A 15,663-nucleotide genomic window follows, 5' to 3' on the forward strand; every position below is an offset into this window, starting at 1 on the left:
GTATTATATTATGTAGTATTGTATCATAGAGTGTAGAAGTTTATCATATTGTTTTTTTATTGCATCACATTGTACTATTAAACAGGAAATACATTAAAAATTAAAAAAAAATAAGAAAGAAAGAAATAGCCTGATCATATTTTCAAAATCGAACATTAAGTAACTTTCTGGCCATATTTCAGATGTCCAACATGGAGCTTCTCCTGGACCTTCTTGAAGACCTGACGGCAAAAGAGCTGAAGAAGTTCAAGCTTTTCTTAACTGAAGGGACACTGGAGGGGTTTAAGCGTATTCCCAGAGGACAGTTGGAAAACGCCGATGCCACAGATGTCACCAGTAAGATGACAGACGTCTACGGCCAAGATGGTGCCCTGAAGGTCACTCTGCACGTGCTGAAGAAGATGAATCACAATCAGCTTGCAGACAAGCTAGAAGGAGAGCTGCAGAAGAGGTAAGATAGTTGCCCCTAGGGTGCAGTAGTTAAGGTGGAGAAGAGGTAAGATAGTTGCCCCTAGGGTATACTAGTTAAGGTGGAGAAGAGGTAAGATAGTTGCCCCTAAGGTGCACTAGTTAAGGTGGAGAAGAGGTAAGATAGTTGCCCCTAGGGTGCACTAGTTAAGGTGCAGAAGAGGTAAGATAGTTGCCCCTAGGGTGCACTAGTTAGAGGAGAGAAGAGGTAAATAGTTGCCCCTAGGGTGCACTAGTTAGAGGAGAGAAGAGGTAAGATGGTTGCCCCTAGGGTGCACTAGTTAGAGGAGAGAAGAGGTAAGATAGTTGCCCCTAGGGTACACTAGTTAAGGTGGAGAAGAGGTAAGATAGTTGCCCCTAGGGTGCACTAGTTAAGGTGCAGAAGAGGTAAGATAGTTGCCCCTAGGGTACACTAGTTAAGGTGGAGAAGAGGTAAGATAGTTGCCCCTAGGGTGCACTAGTTAGAGGAGAGAAGAGGTAAATAGTTGCCCCTAGGGTACACTAGTTAGAGGAGAGAAGAGGAAAGATAGTTGTCCCTAGGGTACACTAGTTAAGGTGGAGAAGAGGTAAATAGTTGCCCCTAGGGTACACTAGATAGAGGGGAGAAGAGGTAAGTAGTTGCCCCTAGGGTGCACTAGATAGAGGGGAGAAGAGGTAAATAGTTGCCCCTAGGGTGCACTAGATAGAGGGGAGAAGAGGTAAGTAGTTGCCCCTAGGGTGCACTAGATAGAGGGGAGAAGAGGTAAGTAGTTGCCCCTAGGGTGCACTAGATAGAGGGGAGAAGAGGTAAGTAGTTGCCCCTAGGGTGCACTAGATAGAGGGGAGAAGAGGTAAGTAGTTGCCCCTAGGGTGCACTAGATAGAGGGGAGAAGAGGTAAGTAGTTGCCCCTAGGGTGCACTAGATAGAGGGGAGAAGAGGTAAGTAGTTGCCCCTAGGGTGCACTAGATAGAGGGGAGAAGAGGTAAGTAGTTGCCCCTAGGGTGCACTAGATAGTTGCCCCTAGAGCGGTGTCTGTGTTTAAGACGAGCCAGGGCCCCCTAACCGAACTCCTACCCGCATACACACACAAGACATTGGTTCACCCAATAATCGGGGTCCGGAGATGAATAACCAATGCCTAGCCTAACCTGAAGGTTGCTAACCAAGACCAGATGTAAAATAGTGCTCCATAGGGAATATGAATAGAGGAGAAGGGGTAAAATAGTGCTCCATAGGGAGTAGGGCGTATAGTTGCCCCTAGAGGGGGTAAAATAGTGCTCCATAGGGAACATGAATAGAGGAGAAGGGGTAAAATAGTGCTCCATAGGGAGTGGGGCGTATAGTTGCCCCTAGAGGGGGTAAAATAGTGCTCCATAGGGAGTGGGGCGTATAGTTGCACCTAGAGGGGGTAAAATAGTGCTCCATAGGGAGCAGGGCACCTAGAGGGGGTAAAATAGTGCTCCATAGGGAGTGGGGCACCTAGAGGGGGTAAAAGAGTGCTCCATAGGGAGTAGGGCGCCTAGAGGGGGTAAAATAGTGCTCCATAGGGAGTGGGGCACCTAGAGGGGGTAAAATAGTGCTCCATAGGGAGTGGGGCGTATAGTTGCCCCTAGAGGGGGTAAAATAGTGCTCCATAGGGAGTGGGGCGTATAGTTGCCCCTAGAGGGGGTAAAATAGTGCTCCATAGGGAGTAGGGCGTGTAGTTGCCCCTAGAGGGGGTAAAATAGTGCTCCATAGGGAGTAGGGTGTATAGTTGCCCCTAGAGGGGGTAAAATAGTGCTCCATAGGGAGTGGGGCGTATAGTTGCCCCTAGAGGGGGTAAAATAGTGCTCCATAGGGAGTAGGGCGTATAGTTGCCCCTAGAGGGGGTAAAATAGTGCTCCATAGGGAGCAGGGCACCTAGAGGGGGTAAAATAGTGCTCCATAGGGAGTGGGGCACCTAGAGGGGGTAAAAGAGTGCTCCATAGGGAGTAGGGCGCCTAGAGGGGGTAAAATAGTGCTCCATAGGGAGTAGGGCGCCTAGAGGGGGTAAAATAGTGCTCCATAGGGAGTAGGGCGTATAGTTGCCCCTAGAGGGGGTAAAATAGTGCTCCATAGGGAGTAGGGCGTATAGTTGCCCCTAGAGGGGGTAAAATAGTGCTCCATAGGGAGTAGGGCGTATAGTTGCCCCTAGAGGGGGTAAAATAGTGCTCCATAGGGAGTAGGGCGCCTAGAGGGGGTAAAAGAGTGCTCCATAGGGAGTAGGGTGTATAGTTGCCCCTAGAGGGGGTAAAATAGTGCTCCATAGGGAGTGGGGCGTATAGTTGCCCCTAGAGGGGGTAAAATAGTGCTCCATAGGGAGTAGGGCGTATAGTTGCCCCTAGAGGGGGTAAAATAGTGCTCCATAGGGAGCAGGGCACCTAGAGGGGGTAAAATAGTGCTCCATAGGGAGTGGGGCACCTAGAGGGGGTAAAAGAGTGCTCCATAGGGAGTAGGGCGCCTAGAGGGGGTAAAATAGTGCTCCATAGGGAGTAGGGCGTATAGTTGCCGTAAAATAGTGCTCCATAGGGAGCAGGGCGTATAGTTGCCCCTAGAGGGGGTAAAAGAGTGCTCCATAGGGAGCAGGGCGTATAGTTGCCCCTAGAGGGGGTAAAATAGTGCTCCATAGGGAGTAGGGCGTATAGTTGCCCCTAGAGGGGGTAAAATAGTGCTCCATAGGGAGTAGGGCGTATAGTTGCCCCTAGAGGGGGTAAAATAGTGCTCCATAGGGAGTAGGGCGTGTAGTTGCCCCTAGAGGGGGTAAAATAGTGCTCCATAGGGAGTAGGGCGTATAGTTGCCCCTAGAGGGGGTAAAATAGTGCTCCATAGGGAGTAGGGCGTATAGTTGCCCCTAGAGGGGGTAAAATAGTGCTCCATAGGGAGCAGGGCACCTAGAGGGGGTAAAATAGTGCTCCATAGGGAGTAGGGCGTGTAGTTGCCCCTAGAGGGGGTAAAATAGTGCTCCATAGGGAGTAGGGCGTGTAGTTGCCCCTAGAGGGGGTAAAATAGTGCTCCATAGGGAGTAGGGCGTATAGTTGCCCCTAGAGGGGGTAAAATAGTGCTCCATAGGGAGTAGGGCGTATAGTTGCCCCTAGAGGGGGTAAAATAGTGCTCCATAGGGAACATGAATAGAGGAGAAGAGGTAAAATAGTGCTCCATAGGGAGTAGGGCGTATAGTTGCCCCTAGAGGGGGTAAAATAGTGCTCCATAGGGAGTGGGGCGTATAGTTGCCCCTAGAGGGGGTAAAATAGTGCTCCATAGGGAGTAGGGCGTATAGTTGCCCCTAGAGGGGGTAAAATAGTGCTCCATAGGGAACATGAATAGAGGAGAAGAGGTAAAATAGTGCTCCATAGGGAGTAGGGCGTATAGTTGCCCCTAGAGGGGGTAAAATAGTGCTCCATAGGGAGTGGGGCGTATAGTTGCCCCTAGAGGGGGTAAAATAGTGCTCCATAGGGAGTGGGGCGTATAGTTGCACCTAGAGGGGGTAAAATAGTGCTCCATAGGGAGTAGGGCGTATAGCTGCCCCTAGAGGGGGTAAAATAGTGCTCCATAGGGAGTGGGGCGTATAGTTGCCCCTAGAGGAGGTAAAATAGTGCTCCATAGGGAGTGGGGCGCCTAGAGGGGGTAAAATAGTGCTCCATAGGGAGTGGGGCACCTAGAGGGGGTAAAATAGTGCTCCATAGGGAGTGGGGCGTATAGTTGCCCCTAGAGGAGGTAAAATAGTGCTCCATAGGGAGCGGGGCGTATAGTTGCCCTTAGAGGGGGTAAAAGATGAAATAGTGCTCCATAGGGAGTGGGGCATATAGTTGCCCCTAGAGGGGATAAAAGATGAAATAGTGAATATTTGAAAGTGAAGGACACATGGGTAAGAAGTCCCAAATCACTTTTACTGTTACAAATCCTGACACGCACACACAACACTTGACACACATGACATTGTAATGGTGGCGCAAAACTCTGTGTACCTACAGAACAGATCTATAACTGTGGGGCAGGTTTTTGTGCTGTGTGTAAAGAGCATCCATTTCTAAATCTTTTTCTCGTGGCAAAAAGACCTTAATCAAGGTTGCCTCTCAACAGGGTCTCAAGACAAGACAACGGCGAAGGCTTTGGTAAGTTAACCGGTAACTATTCTGTGTCTTACCACAACTGAGGAATCTACAAGCCACAAAGAGTAGATTTAAGTCTATGGTGGTTGATGTTAGATTTGTATATAAGTGTATGGTGGTTGATATTATTTGTATATAATAAGTGTATGTTGTTTTGACCCCGGGTTACCAGTGTTGAGAATAATGTATGAGTCTAATATTTTAAATCTTATACACCGATTCGGCGAAATACCGGAGAGCAGTCGCCCTGTCTGCGGTGTGCGTGAGGCAACGAGGATTGTAATTAGAATGTATTCCAATGGAAATTGTAGTTACACTTTCAACATAAAGTTTGTATATTTAGACTTCGAATTTCGTCACATAGTTTACACCACAGCTACCTAAGAATTTACCAAAGATAATGTCGTTGTCCAATTTCAATTTAATACATTTTTCTGGATTAGGGGAGGTCTTGTTATGGAGGCTATTTTTTTCCCCAGTGTTTCCATTTATTCCTATGGGAATGTTAGCTTGCGACGAACGTCAACACAGCGATGTGTGTTGACAGTCTATTTTCTTGCTGTATCCTATTTTAATATTTCATATTTATTGCTGAAACAAGTATTTAATTCCAACATTAATCATTACATTGTTATCACTGTGGGCTGTCCATAATGATTAAATGCTAGTTAGCATGCTATAAGGTCAAGTCAGTTCAACGTAGCCAGCAGTGTTTATATCTCCTACTACTTTCCGTTTACAAATATTGAATTAATATCAGTAATTTAAGAGACCTTCGTTAGTAACTGGGGGCCACTGTCTGATCGCGTAAAACCAAGTAACTTTATTCATACTGTCACTGCTCTCAGTCACCGGCATTTACTGGCATACAACAACTATGAGAACGCACACCGCAGCCATGGCGCCGTCGCAAGATGGCGACATACACAAATCGCTCACCGAATCGGTGTATACATGTAGGGACATAAGCATGGGTGTGTGTTATCTCCTCATGGTAATGTAGGCAATTCTACTAATTGTAGAATGTTTGTGTTTAGTTTGAAACTGCTATTGGGTTTTGTAAATGAAAAGCTTGTGTTTATCTAATAGAAACTCCCATCCGACGGCACGTCAGTCAACAGCTTAAGGCTGACCTGAAGAATAAATATGCAAACCTCCTTGAAGGCCCTGAGGAGACTAAGGTCCTGCTGGATGAGGTCTACACAGAGCTCCATGTCACAGAGGGAGTGAGTGAAGAGGTGAACACTCAACATGAAGTTCAGCAGATTCAAGTGCAGAACAAAGGCAATGCAGGAGGAGACATTGTAATCAAGTGTGAGAACATTATGAACTCTTTACCAGGGAAAAAAATCAGAACAGTGATGACCATTGGCATTGCTGGCATTGGGAAATCTGTGTCTGTACAGAAGTTCTGTCTAGACTGGGCAGATGGAAGGACCAATCAGGACATAGACTTCATCTTTGTGCTTCCTTTCCGTGAACTGAACTTACTTGACTCAGAGCAGTACAGTCTCCCCACACTATTGTTGTCTTTCTATCCTGAGCTGGCTGAGTTGAATGATGTGAAGATGTATGGCAACTCAAAGAGTCTGTTTATCTTCGATGGTCTAGATGAGAGCAAACTAGAGCTCAACTTCTCATCTACTCAAAAGCTGCATCATTTGACACAGACATCATCTTTGGGGATGCTGCTAACAAATCTCATTCAAGGGCATCTACTCCGGTCATCTCTCATCTGGATCACTTCAAGACCTGCAGCAGCCAGACAGATCCCTTCTCGTTACTTAGACAAGTGGACAGAAATACGTGGATTTAATGACACCCAAAAGGATGAGTACTTCAGCAAGAGAATTCTGAACAGTCAGACTGACAAGATCATTTCACAAATCAAGACAAGATGCAGCTTCTACATCATGTGTCAAATACCAGTCTTCTGTTGGATCCTTGCCTGTGTGCTTCAAGACATGCTGACTCCCAATTCTAAAATGGAAATACCAACAACCATGACCGAACTCTTCATCCACTTCCTACTCATCCAAACTAACAGGAAGAACCAGAGGTGTTTTGGTCAAAGTGAGACAAATAGACTCGAGCTCCTGAAGAGACATAAAGAACATATACTGAGCTTGTCTGAACTGGCTTTTAAACAACTGCAAAAGGGGAACATCTTGTTTAGCCAAAAGGATCTTGAAGAAAGTGGCATTGACAACCATGTCATTGAAGAACACTCTGAAATGTGCACACAGATCTTCAAGAAAGACCGTACTTTCTACAAAACAACATTCTATTGCTTTGTTCATCTGAGTGTTCAAGAGTTTCTGGCAGCTCTCCATGTGTTCAATAGTTTTGTGAACTATGACTATGAAAAGGGCTCCAGCACCTTAGAGCAAATGTGTGTCCTCTCTGACCAAGTTCAAACAACCAGTTCCCAACCAAAGGACACGATGAAGAGCACAAGCACATCAATCTTCATGAAGTCATGGAGAAGTCTTAAGTGTTTTTTTAAGCCCAGAGTTCCTCACAAAGACAACATGTTCGGAGGAGAGGAGAGGCCCGAAGACTCCCACAAAGAGACGTTCTGCAGAGACGAGATGCCATTGTATGTTCTGTTCAACGGAGCAGTGGACACTTCATTACAGTTTGACAACGGGCACTATGATCTTTTCCTACGCTTCCTTCTGGGAATAGCACTGGAGTCCAATCAGGAGTTACTGGGAGGCTTACTCCCACAGATACAGGACAGTTCAGCAAGTCTCCAGACAACCACCAAGTACATCAAGGACATTCTTAGTGCCGGCGGCCATTCAGTTGAGAGATGTCTGAATCTGTTCCTCTGTCTACTTGAAATGAAAAACAACTCGCTGTCTGAGGAAATTGAACGGTACGTAATATCTGGGAAAGAACTCACACCAGCCCAGTGTTCATTACAGGCATACATACTTCTGATGTCAGAACAAGTGCTGGATGACTTCAATCTGACGAAGTACAGGACGTCCCCGGATGGCCGCAAAAGATTGCTCATCGTGCTGAGAGGCTGTAGGAAGGCTCAGTAAGTCTTTTCCCATTTGATGTCTTTTTAATGTAAATTAATATGTGTATATAAACATAATATACCGTGTGACTCCACCCATTGTAGACTGAATGGCTGTGGTCTCACTCAGTGTGTTTACTATCATTGTAGTGGCTGTGGTCTCAGTGAACACTCCTGCAGTGTTGTGCATGAACGAGTTCAAAAGAACGTGTTCATTGAACACGCTCATTTTTCTGTGAACGCTGAGCTGAACGCAACACATTTGTAAATAATGAATTTGAACGTGAATTCGCTCAGATTTTGGGAAATGAACGACGAACGTCACTGTTGATGTCCAATTAAACGTTACGGAATTTATTTTGTCCTGAGAAGTCGAGTGACACTATCTGCTGGCAATTTAGAAACAGTATGTCGTTGTCACACTCACTGCCCACGGGCGCCACTCCTAAACTACAGCTTTGCACTACCTTACTACATTACCCATGATCACGTTACGCATGATGCATTGTACACCGAACCGCTGCTGAATGCAATCGCGGAAAGATTCTGCACTTGTCAGTGATGAAAGAAGGATGCAGAACGTGTTCAAAGAGCCCTACAGTATGTCACTGAACAGTTCCATCGCAGCAGGTAATGCAGCAAGGCAGCCTCCTCACTCCCGGTGTAAAAACGACACTCTTCCGCTGTCAGGCATGCACAGCTGACGCATTTATTATTAATTATTAATAAATGCGCGGCCGCATTTATTAGGCGTCGGTATCTGCCATAGACCTAAAAGAAATGTATCTGCCCAGCGAAATAAAGCCCAATTTACGGACATTCTCAATTAGATGAGAACAACAGGTGGCTGTAGCCTATATTCCGTCAGAAACAGATTTTCATTCAAATGAACTGAATTTGAACTAGTTCAAAATTAAAAATGGTGAACTATGAACGTGAACAGTTCACTTTGCACGTGTGTGAACTGAACTTTGAACTAGTTACTGAAGAGTGTGAACGTGCACAACACTGCACTCCTGTGGGATTATATCTGCTAATCTCCAGTGTGTTTACTATCATTGTAGACTGAATGGCTGTGGTCTCAGTGAACACTCCTGTGGAATTATATCCGCTAATCTCCAGTGTGTTCACTATCATTGTAGACTGAGTGGCTGTGGTCTCAGTGAACACTCCTGTGGGATTATATCCGCTAATCTCCAATGTGTTTACTATCATTGTAGACTGAATGGCTGTGGTCTCAGTGAACACTCCTGTGAGATTATATCCGCTAATCTCCAATGTGTTTACTATCATTGTAGACTGAATGGCTGTGGTCTCAGTGAACACTCCTGTGGGATTATATCCGCTAATCTCCAATGTGTTTACTATCATTGCAGACTGAATGGCTGTGGTCTCAGTGAACACTCCTGTGGGATTATATCCGCTAATCTCCAATGTGTTTACTATCATTGTAGACTGAATGGCTGTGGTCTCAGTGAACACTCCTGTGGGATTATATCCGCTAATCTCCAATGTGTTTACTATCATTGTAGACTGAATGGCTGTGGTCTCAGTGAACACTCCTGTGGGATTATATCCGCTAATCTCCAGTGTGAGAGTGCACGCCTGCGAGAGTTGGACCTGAGCTCTAATCCCCTGTGTGATGCTGGAGTGCAGCGGCTGTCTGCTGGACTGAAGCACACACACTGTACACTGGACATACTGAGGTCAGAATGCAGTCTTTCACCACACACACACACACACACACACACACACACACACACACACACACACACACACACACACACACACACACACACACACACTGTACACTGGACATACTGAGGTCAGAATGCAGTCTTTCACCACACAGGACTGAACACACACACACACACACACACACACACACACACTGTACACTGGACACACTGAGGTCAGAATGCAGTCTTTCACCACACAGGCAGTTATCATCCTTATTACCACCAAGCAAATTATAAACACAGCAAATCAGATTGTTGGTGAGATATCACACCACAAACTATTAGTCCATCTATCTACTAGCTTATTAGGTGTTTCTGGCTCTCTTATGTCTGTCTTCTGTCTGCAGACTGGCTGGCTGTGGTCTCAGTGGAGATTCCTGTAGGACTCTCTCATCAGTTCTCCAGTCAGAACACTCACAGATGAGAGAGTTGGACCTGAGCTCTAATCCTCTGAAGGATTCTGGAGTGGAGCTGCTGTCTGCTGGACTGAAGCACACTAACTGCAGACTGGACACACTGAGGTAAGTCATGTGCAATTGATATATGCTCACCTAAGGGATTGGGGATATAATTCAGAATTTATTTCTTTTTTGAATTGTTAATTCAATATCCAAAAATACATGTTTACTTCTGAAATTGATTTTCATGGGCACTTAGTCAAGTGAAGTAGCCTGACGAGCCAGACCCACATCAAGATGTAGGGTCTGGACACTCACTGTAGACAGGGCTCAATCGGAGGGGTGGGATAAACAGTTGTCTTTCAAATTCCCTCCCCGCAATAGGATAACGCCAAACGAATCATCTTCTTGTTTTCAAGTAGCAGGATGCGTAACCTTCCCTCTCCACGCAATAGGATAACGCTAAACGAATCATCTTCTTGTTTTCAAATAACAGGATGCGTTACCGTCGCAACTTCTGGTCGCATGTCAGTCACCATTATGTTAAGCCCACCCACCGACTCTATACACGCTGTGATTGGCCCGCTTGTATTTTCCATTTCTCAGCTCCTCAGCTCTACGGAGCGTTGCTAGACTGCCCCCATTATGTAATTAATTTAGATTTTTGTACAAATATGTCTGTTTTCCCCCTCTTCACTCTCATATCATTGTTGTTGAGGTCGTCTAGAATATACATACAGACAGTTAGAACATTCGGAAAGGTTGCCGCCCCCTCCGTGGGGGAAAGCATGCTAACATCACACAGTGAAAGTCAATGGGCGAACTCGCTAACAGTTACACTTTATATATTCGTTTTACTTTCAAATGCAGTTCTGCTTGTTTCTGAACACAATGATTTGAAGGAATTGTGTTTACCTAACTGTCCAGTGTATGCTAACAACTTACTTCACTCTCAGTTTCCCAATTTTGATGCCAAACTTCGTTGGAAGCTAATATTCAATGGTAGCTTCATTAGGTTGCTAACTAGCTAACTTTAATATCATCAGTTTAACATAACCAATGCACACATTACATATTAAAACTATTCCCACGGACATTGAAGGAAATGTACATTAATGTTAGCCTGGCTAGCGCCTAACACTTCTCAAATGAGACGTGGTCTGGCAACCAGACGTTCATTTTCTCGTATTTAAAAAAAAATGCCCAGATCCGTTCATTGGGCGCCACGGATGTCTATCTAATGCATCTGTGCATAGCTCATCCAGAGCCATAGAGAGAGAGTTGTGACACTCTTTGATGTTGCCGCCACACGATCAAAAGTTCCAAAAAACCTGCGCTGAATGGCTGAATTGGAGGAGGGTGGGATGTACTTCTAGATGCTGGAAGGTGTAATCAATTAACTCATTAACTACTGACCAATAGCTGTAAATAGTTCCAAAAGTCTCATAACGAGGAAATAGCCTGGAAAAAGCTCTGCCATTTTTTCCTATGGAGGTCTATGGGAGTGTCGCCACTCTGTTTTATCTACCACTCTGAGCTCATCATGGTCTTGCTTTCTCCCCTGTTCTGTGATTGGTCGCCAACATCAGGCGAAAATGTGGGTGTTAGTTTCCAGACTGCCTTAGCAGCGTGAATGAAATCACCGCGCAAGCCAGTATGGGAACACCCAGGCTACATTAATGTGGGAATACATTTAGATGCAACTTATGTGTATGTGGTGTTATGCCATAAGACTTAGCTTGCTAAACCGAGCTACTCAGTCCGGCCATTGACAACAGTTCTACAATGGATATACTCGAGACAGTTCTGGCTATTCAACTGGAATTACCAAAATGAGGTGAAAAAAAATTAACTTAATGGTACTCTTAACCTCGATGGTACAGAGATAGCTATCAGTCCAAACGTGGTTAGCCGTTTATTGATCTTTGTTAAAAGATTTAATCACACCGGTCACACCGGTCCACCTCCATTAGATTGCATGCAGTGAAAACAAACTTTTCCCCCCACGGGGGCGTTTCAGCCACGGTAACCACGGTAACTGGGGGCGGTCACCACGATTATGACGAGATGTCGTCTGTATGTATAACTATATGTGCCACTTTTGCATAGATGTTTTTAGTCAGATGAAAAGCAAAAAAATTTCAAGGTGTAGTAGACTGCCACAAAGTGTCTGAAAGGCCCTCGGTCCTCAGAGTGTTAATTAAATATCTATTTCCATAAACGCACCACAGTAGTTTGATCAGAAAATACATGTGTTCTCATGCAGACTTGCTGGCTGTGAACTCACAAGTAGTAGTTGCCAAAGGTTGGCCTCAGTTCTCCAGTCAGTCAACTCCCACCTGAAGAAGCTGGATCTGACCAACAACGACTTGACTGATTCTGGAGTGGAGGAGCTGTGTCTTGCTCTGGGACATCAGAGCTGTGAACTGGAGATGTTGAGGTTTGTGTTCTTAACTAAAAGATGCACTGATGGTTCTGTTTATATCAAACAGCTTGACCTTATGATAGTCATACAGATTGATGGGACATCAGAGCTATAAACTGGAGGTGTTGAGGTTTGTGTTTGTACTCCAAAATTAATGTGTACCAGCAACAGAGTTCAACAGTGAACTTGATGGTGGTGCTGTTCATTGAACATCCTGTTTTGTGTTGATCTTTTGTGTTGAGTGATGACCCCATTTCCTGTTTTGTGTCGATCTTTTGTATTGAGTAGTGTTGCACGCCGAGTGATGACCCCATTTCCTGTTTTGTGTCGATCTTTTGTATTGAGTGATGACCCCATTTCCTGATACAGAATCTCTTTGTCCTTCAGAATCTTTTGTATTGAGTGATCACCCCATTTCCTGATACAGAATCTCTTTGTCCTTCAGAATCTTTTTGTATTGAGTGATGACCCCATTTCCTGACACAGAATCTCTTTGTCCTTCAGGCTCTCTGGGTGTCTGATCTCACAGACAGGATGTGAGTTTATAGTCTCAGCTCTGACATCAAACCCTAACCCCCACCTCACTGAACTCGACCTGAGCTACAATCACCCTGGAGACACAGGGCTCCAGATGCTGACAGTGCTGACTGAGGGACATGTGAAAATAAAAGTCAAGTAAGTGGTGGAGTTTTTAAGGTGAAGTTAATGGTGTGAGATTTGAAGGTCAAGTTAATGGTGTGAGCTTTGAAGGTCAAGTAAAGCCTACCTTTTTGTCTACCATGGCAAACATAAGCCTACCTTACATTGACAGACTTTGCAAAGATTTGGAGAAGATTTTTGAAAGACTACAGTCTCAGACCCTCTCACATCTAAAGACAATTCATTGAGTTTCTAGTCACAGTCTAGTCACAGGCCAGTCTCAGATTAGGATTTTGCAAAGACTGTGGGTCACTATTTACAAGACTGCCACTAGATTCCTTCAAATTATTTCCATCGTGCACTAGGCTACACGTCATCATCAATAGGAACTCATATCAAAGTAATTTTTTCGCGTTTCTGCAGCATTGTTTCATGTGTGACATCCCTAACAGATATAGAGCATTTATAAGAAATGAAATAACAAATAATCATATAAGCTGCAGCTGTCGCCTATTTTGCCCCTTCCTGTTTCGTGTTGGAGCGAGGTCACTATTGGTTTTTAATGTTCACGTCACTATTTGCATGAGCCACGACTGAAAAGACTTTCTATACGATCAAACATGTTTGATATTGTCGTAACGGCAAAACTAGAAAAAGACTGACTCCGACGGACTTAAAACCACTGAGATTGGCACCTTACACTAAACAATTTTGTTGACGGGAGCGCGCGGCGATTCCAGTACAACTCCCATGATTTCTGCCCGATTTTGGAAATTTAGTCGCCGACTGTTAAAACAGACCAAAATCGTTTAATGTAAGCCAGCCTTTAATGGTGGAGGTTTGAAGGTCAAGTTAATGGTGTGAGATTTTAAGGTGAAGTTAGTGGTGTGTGGTAAGTTAATGGTGTGAGATTTGAGGTTTGAAATGTACAGTTTAGTTCCACTGTAAACTGTAAATCTGTCATGTGCAAGGTGCCTCACCTACTGCTTGGAGCTTTATGGAGACATCTTGAAGGTGTTGGGCATGTAGAAATGTCAAACACGATTGTTTATTGATAGCCATGGAGCCCTCAACTCTTTGACAGAACCAGAGCCATAGAAAGAGAGTGTTGTCTCCACCACACGATCAAATGTTCCAAAAAATACTGTGCTGAATTAGCCTGGCAAGCCAAACTACACAGAATACTGTGCTGAATTAGCCTGGCTAGCCAAACTACACAGAAATACTGTGCTGAATGGCGAAACAAGTACAAAACCTGAACTGTTTCTTTTTCTCTTTTCATTCACAGTGCTAAGAACAGTTCTGAAGGTATGATGAAGAGAGGACTGAAAAAATGTAAGATATCATTGCTTTTGTGATGTGACCATACAACATTATCAAACATGTGACATCAATCAATCAATGAGATATCATTCCTTTATAAACAAGGGAGACTATTTTACAATTTGTCAAGGGAGACTATTTTACAAATTTTCATGACTGGATATTGAGTGCAATGAGATATAGGTTCATTTCAAGTAGCTTAGCTCATGGTTGATCAGAGTGTAATGGATCAATAGAGGTTTGATAGGTTGTGAAGTAATGAAACTATTATTCTGCTGCCCCCTAAAGGTACTACATATGAATAGCAGTCAGCTGTTTCGTTGTGTTATTCTGCTGGGGCCGTATTACAGAAACTTCCTAACTTGAAAATCCTATCTTATCTCAGTTTAGGATGGCATTTAGGATCTTTGGTATTACAGAAGCAACTGTCCTAACTGCATTTAGTACAAAATCTTATCTTAACTTAAGATAGGAATTTGGCCATAACAGAACCATCCTAACTCAAGAATTTCTTAACTTAGGAATCCTAACTTAGGATGGCACAGGCCCTGTCCTAACTGCAAAATAACTGCCAAACTGCAACAGGCCTGTTGGGTTGCCTATGATAAGATGAGGAACATGACTGTTTGGGACACCATAAATCATATTTCACTAAATAGGATAATTAAGTGAAAACAAGCAAAATAAAATGTATAAGCTATGTCTTTTCAAACATTTATAACATTTACAACAAATAAATAGGCCTATCAATTATAATAATAGAATAATAGACTATTATGGATTATTATTATTAATTCATATATTTTTGTATTTCATATTTTTATCCAGCACATCAAATTAATCAATATCACTCTCTTTCTTTCTGTCTTTACAACCTATTGCTCCTTCCTAGCCTATTTTCTCTCTGATATTATGGTTTGTCCATCTTGAGCAACGAACTGTCAAAGATTCTTTAGAACACGGTCTTTGCAACCTGCATTCTAATCATAGATACAAGCAGTCTTGTTTATGTTCTAAGCATAGAAACAGGCATGACAGGACGATTGCCGATTTAAAAATCTGATTGACAGTTACAGTTAGGAATTCTTAAGTTAAGATAAGATAGGAGGTCTGAGATGAGATAGGACACAGCCATGAGTTTAGGAACTGCTTCTGTAATAGGAAGATAGGATTTTCCCTACCTTTGAAACTTAACTTAAGTTAGGACAAGCACTTAGGATATCTTTCTGTAATACGGCCCCTGCCCCCTAAAGGTGGTACATATGAATAGCACTCAGCCGTTTTGTTGTGTTATTCTGCTGGGGCCGTATTACAGAAAAATATCCTAAGTGCTTGTCCTAACTTAAGTTAAGTTTCAAATTTATTTTAATTATTTTGCAGTTAGGACAGGGCCTGTGCCATCCTAAGTTAGGATTCCTAAGTTAAGAAATTCTTGAGTTAGGATGGTTCTGTTATGGCCAAATTCCTATCTTAAGTTAAGATAAGATTTTGTACTAAATGCAGTTAGGACAGTTGCTTCTGTAATACCAAAGA

General features: G+C 43.8%; 1 protein-coding gene across 1 annotated transcript in view; it reads left to right on the forward strand.

The window, feature by feature from the left end:
- Positions 1–341: 341 nt before the first annotated feature.
- Positions 342–15,663, forward strand: part of LOC134065890 (NACHT, LRR and PYD domains-containing protein 3-like) — a 16,533-nt gene continuing 1,211 nt past the window's right edge. The window contains exons 1-8 of the mRNA XM_062521382.1: positions 342–451; positions 4,532–4,578; positions 5,665–7,624; positions 9,139–9,312; positions 9,693–9,866; positions 12,010–12,183; positions 12,673–12,843; positions 14,096–14,142. Of these exons, the coding sequence (XP_062377366.1) occupies positions 342–451; positions 4,532–4,578; positions 5,665–7,624; positions 9,139–9,312; positions 9,693–9,866; positions 12,010–12,183; positions 12,673–12,843; positions 14,096–14,142 (2,857 nt within the window). The remainder of the gene's footprint in view (positions 452–4,531; positions 4,579–5,664; positions 7,625–9,138; positions 9,313–9,692; positions 9,867–12,009; positions 12,184–12,672; positions 12,844–14,095; positions 14,143–15,663) is intronic.

The sequence above is a fragment of the Sardina pilchardus genome, chromosome 1, assembly GCF_963854185.1.
Source record: "Sardina pilchardus chromosome 1, fSarPil1.1, whole genome shotgun sequence".
Classification (NCBI taxonomy): Eukaryota; Metazoa; Chordata; class Actinopteri; order Clupeiformes; family Clupeidae; genus Sardina; species Sardina pilchardus.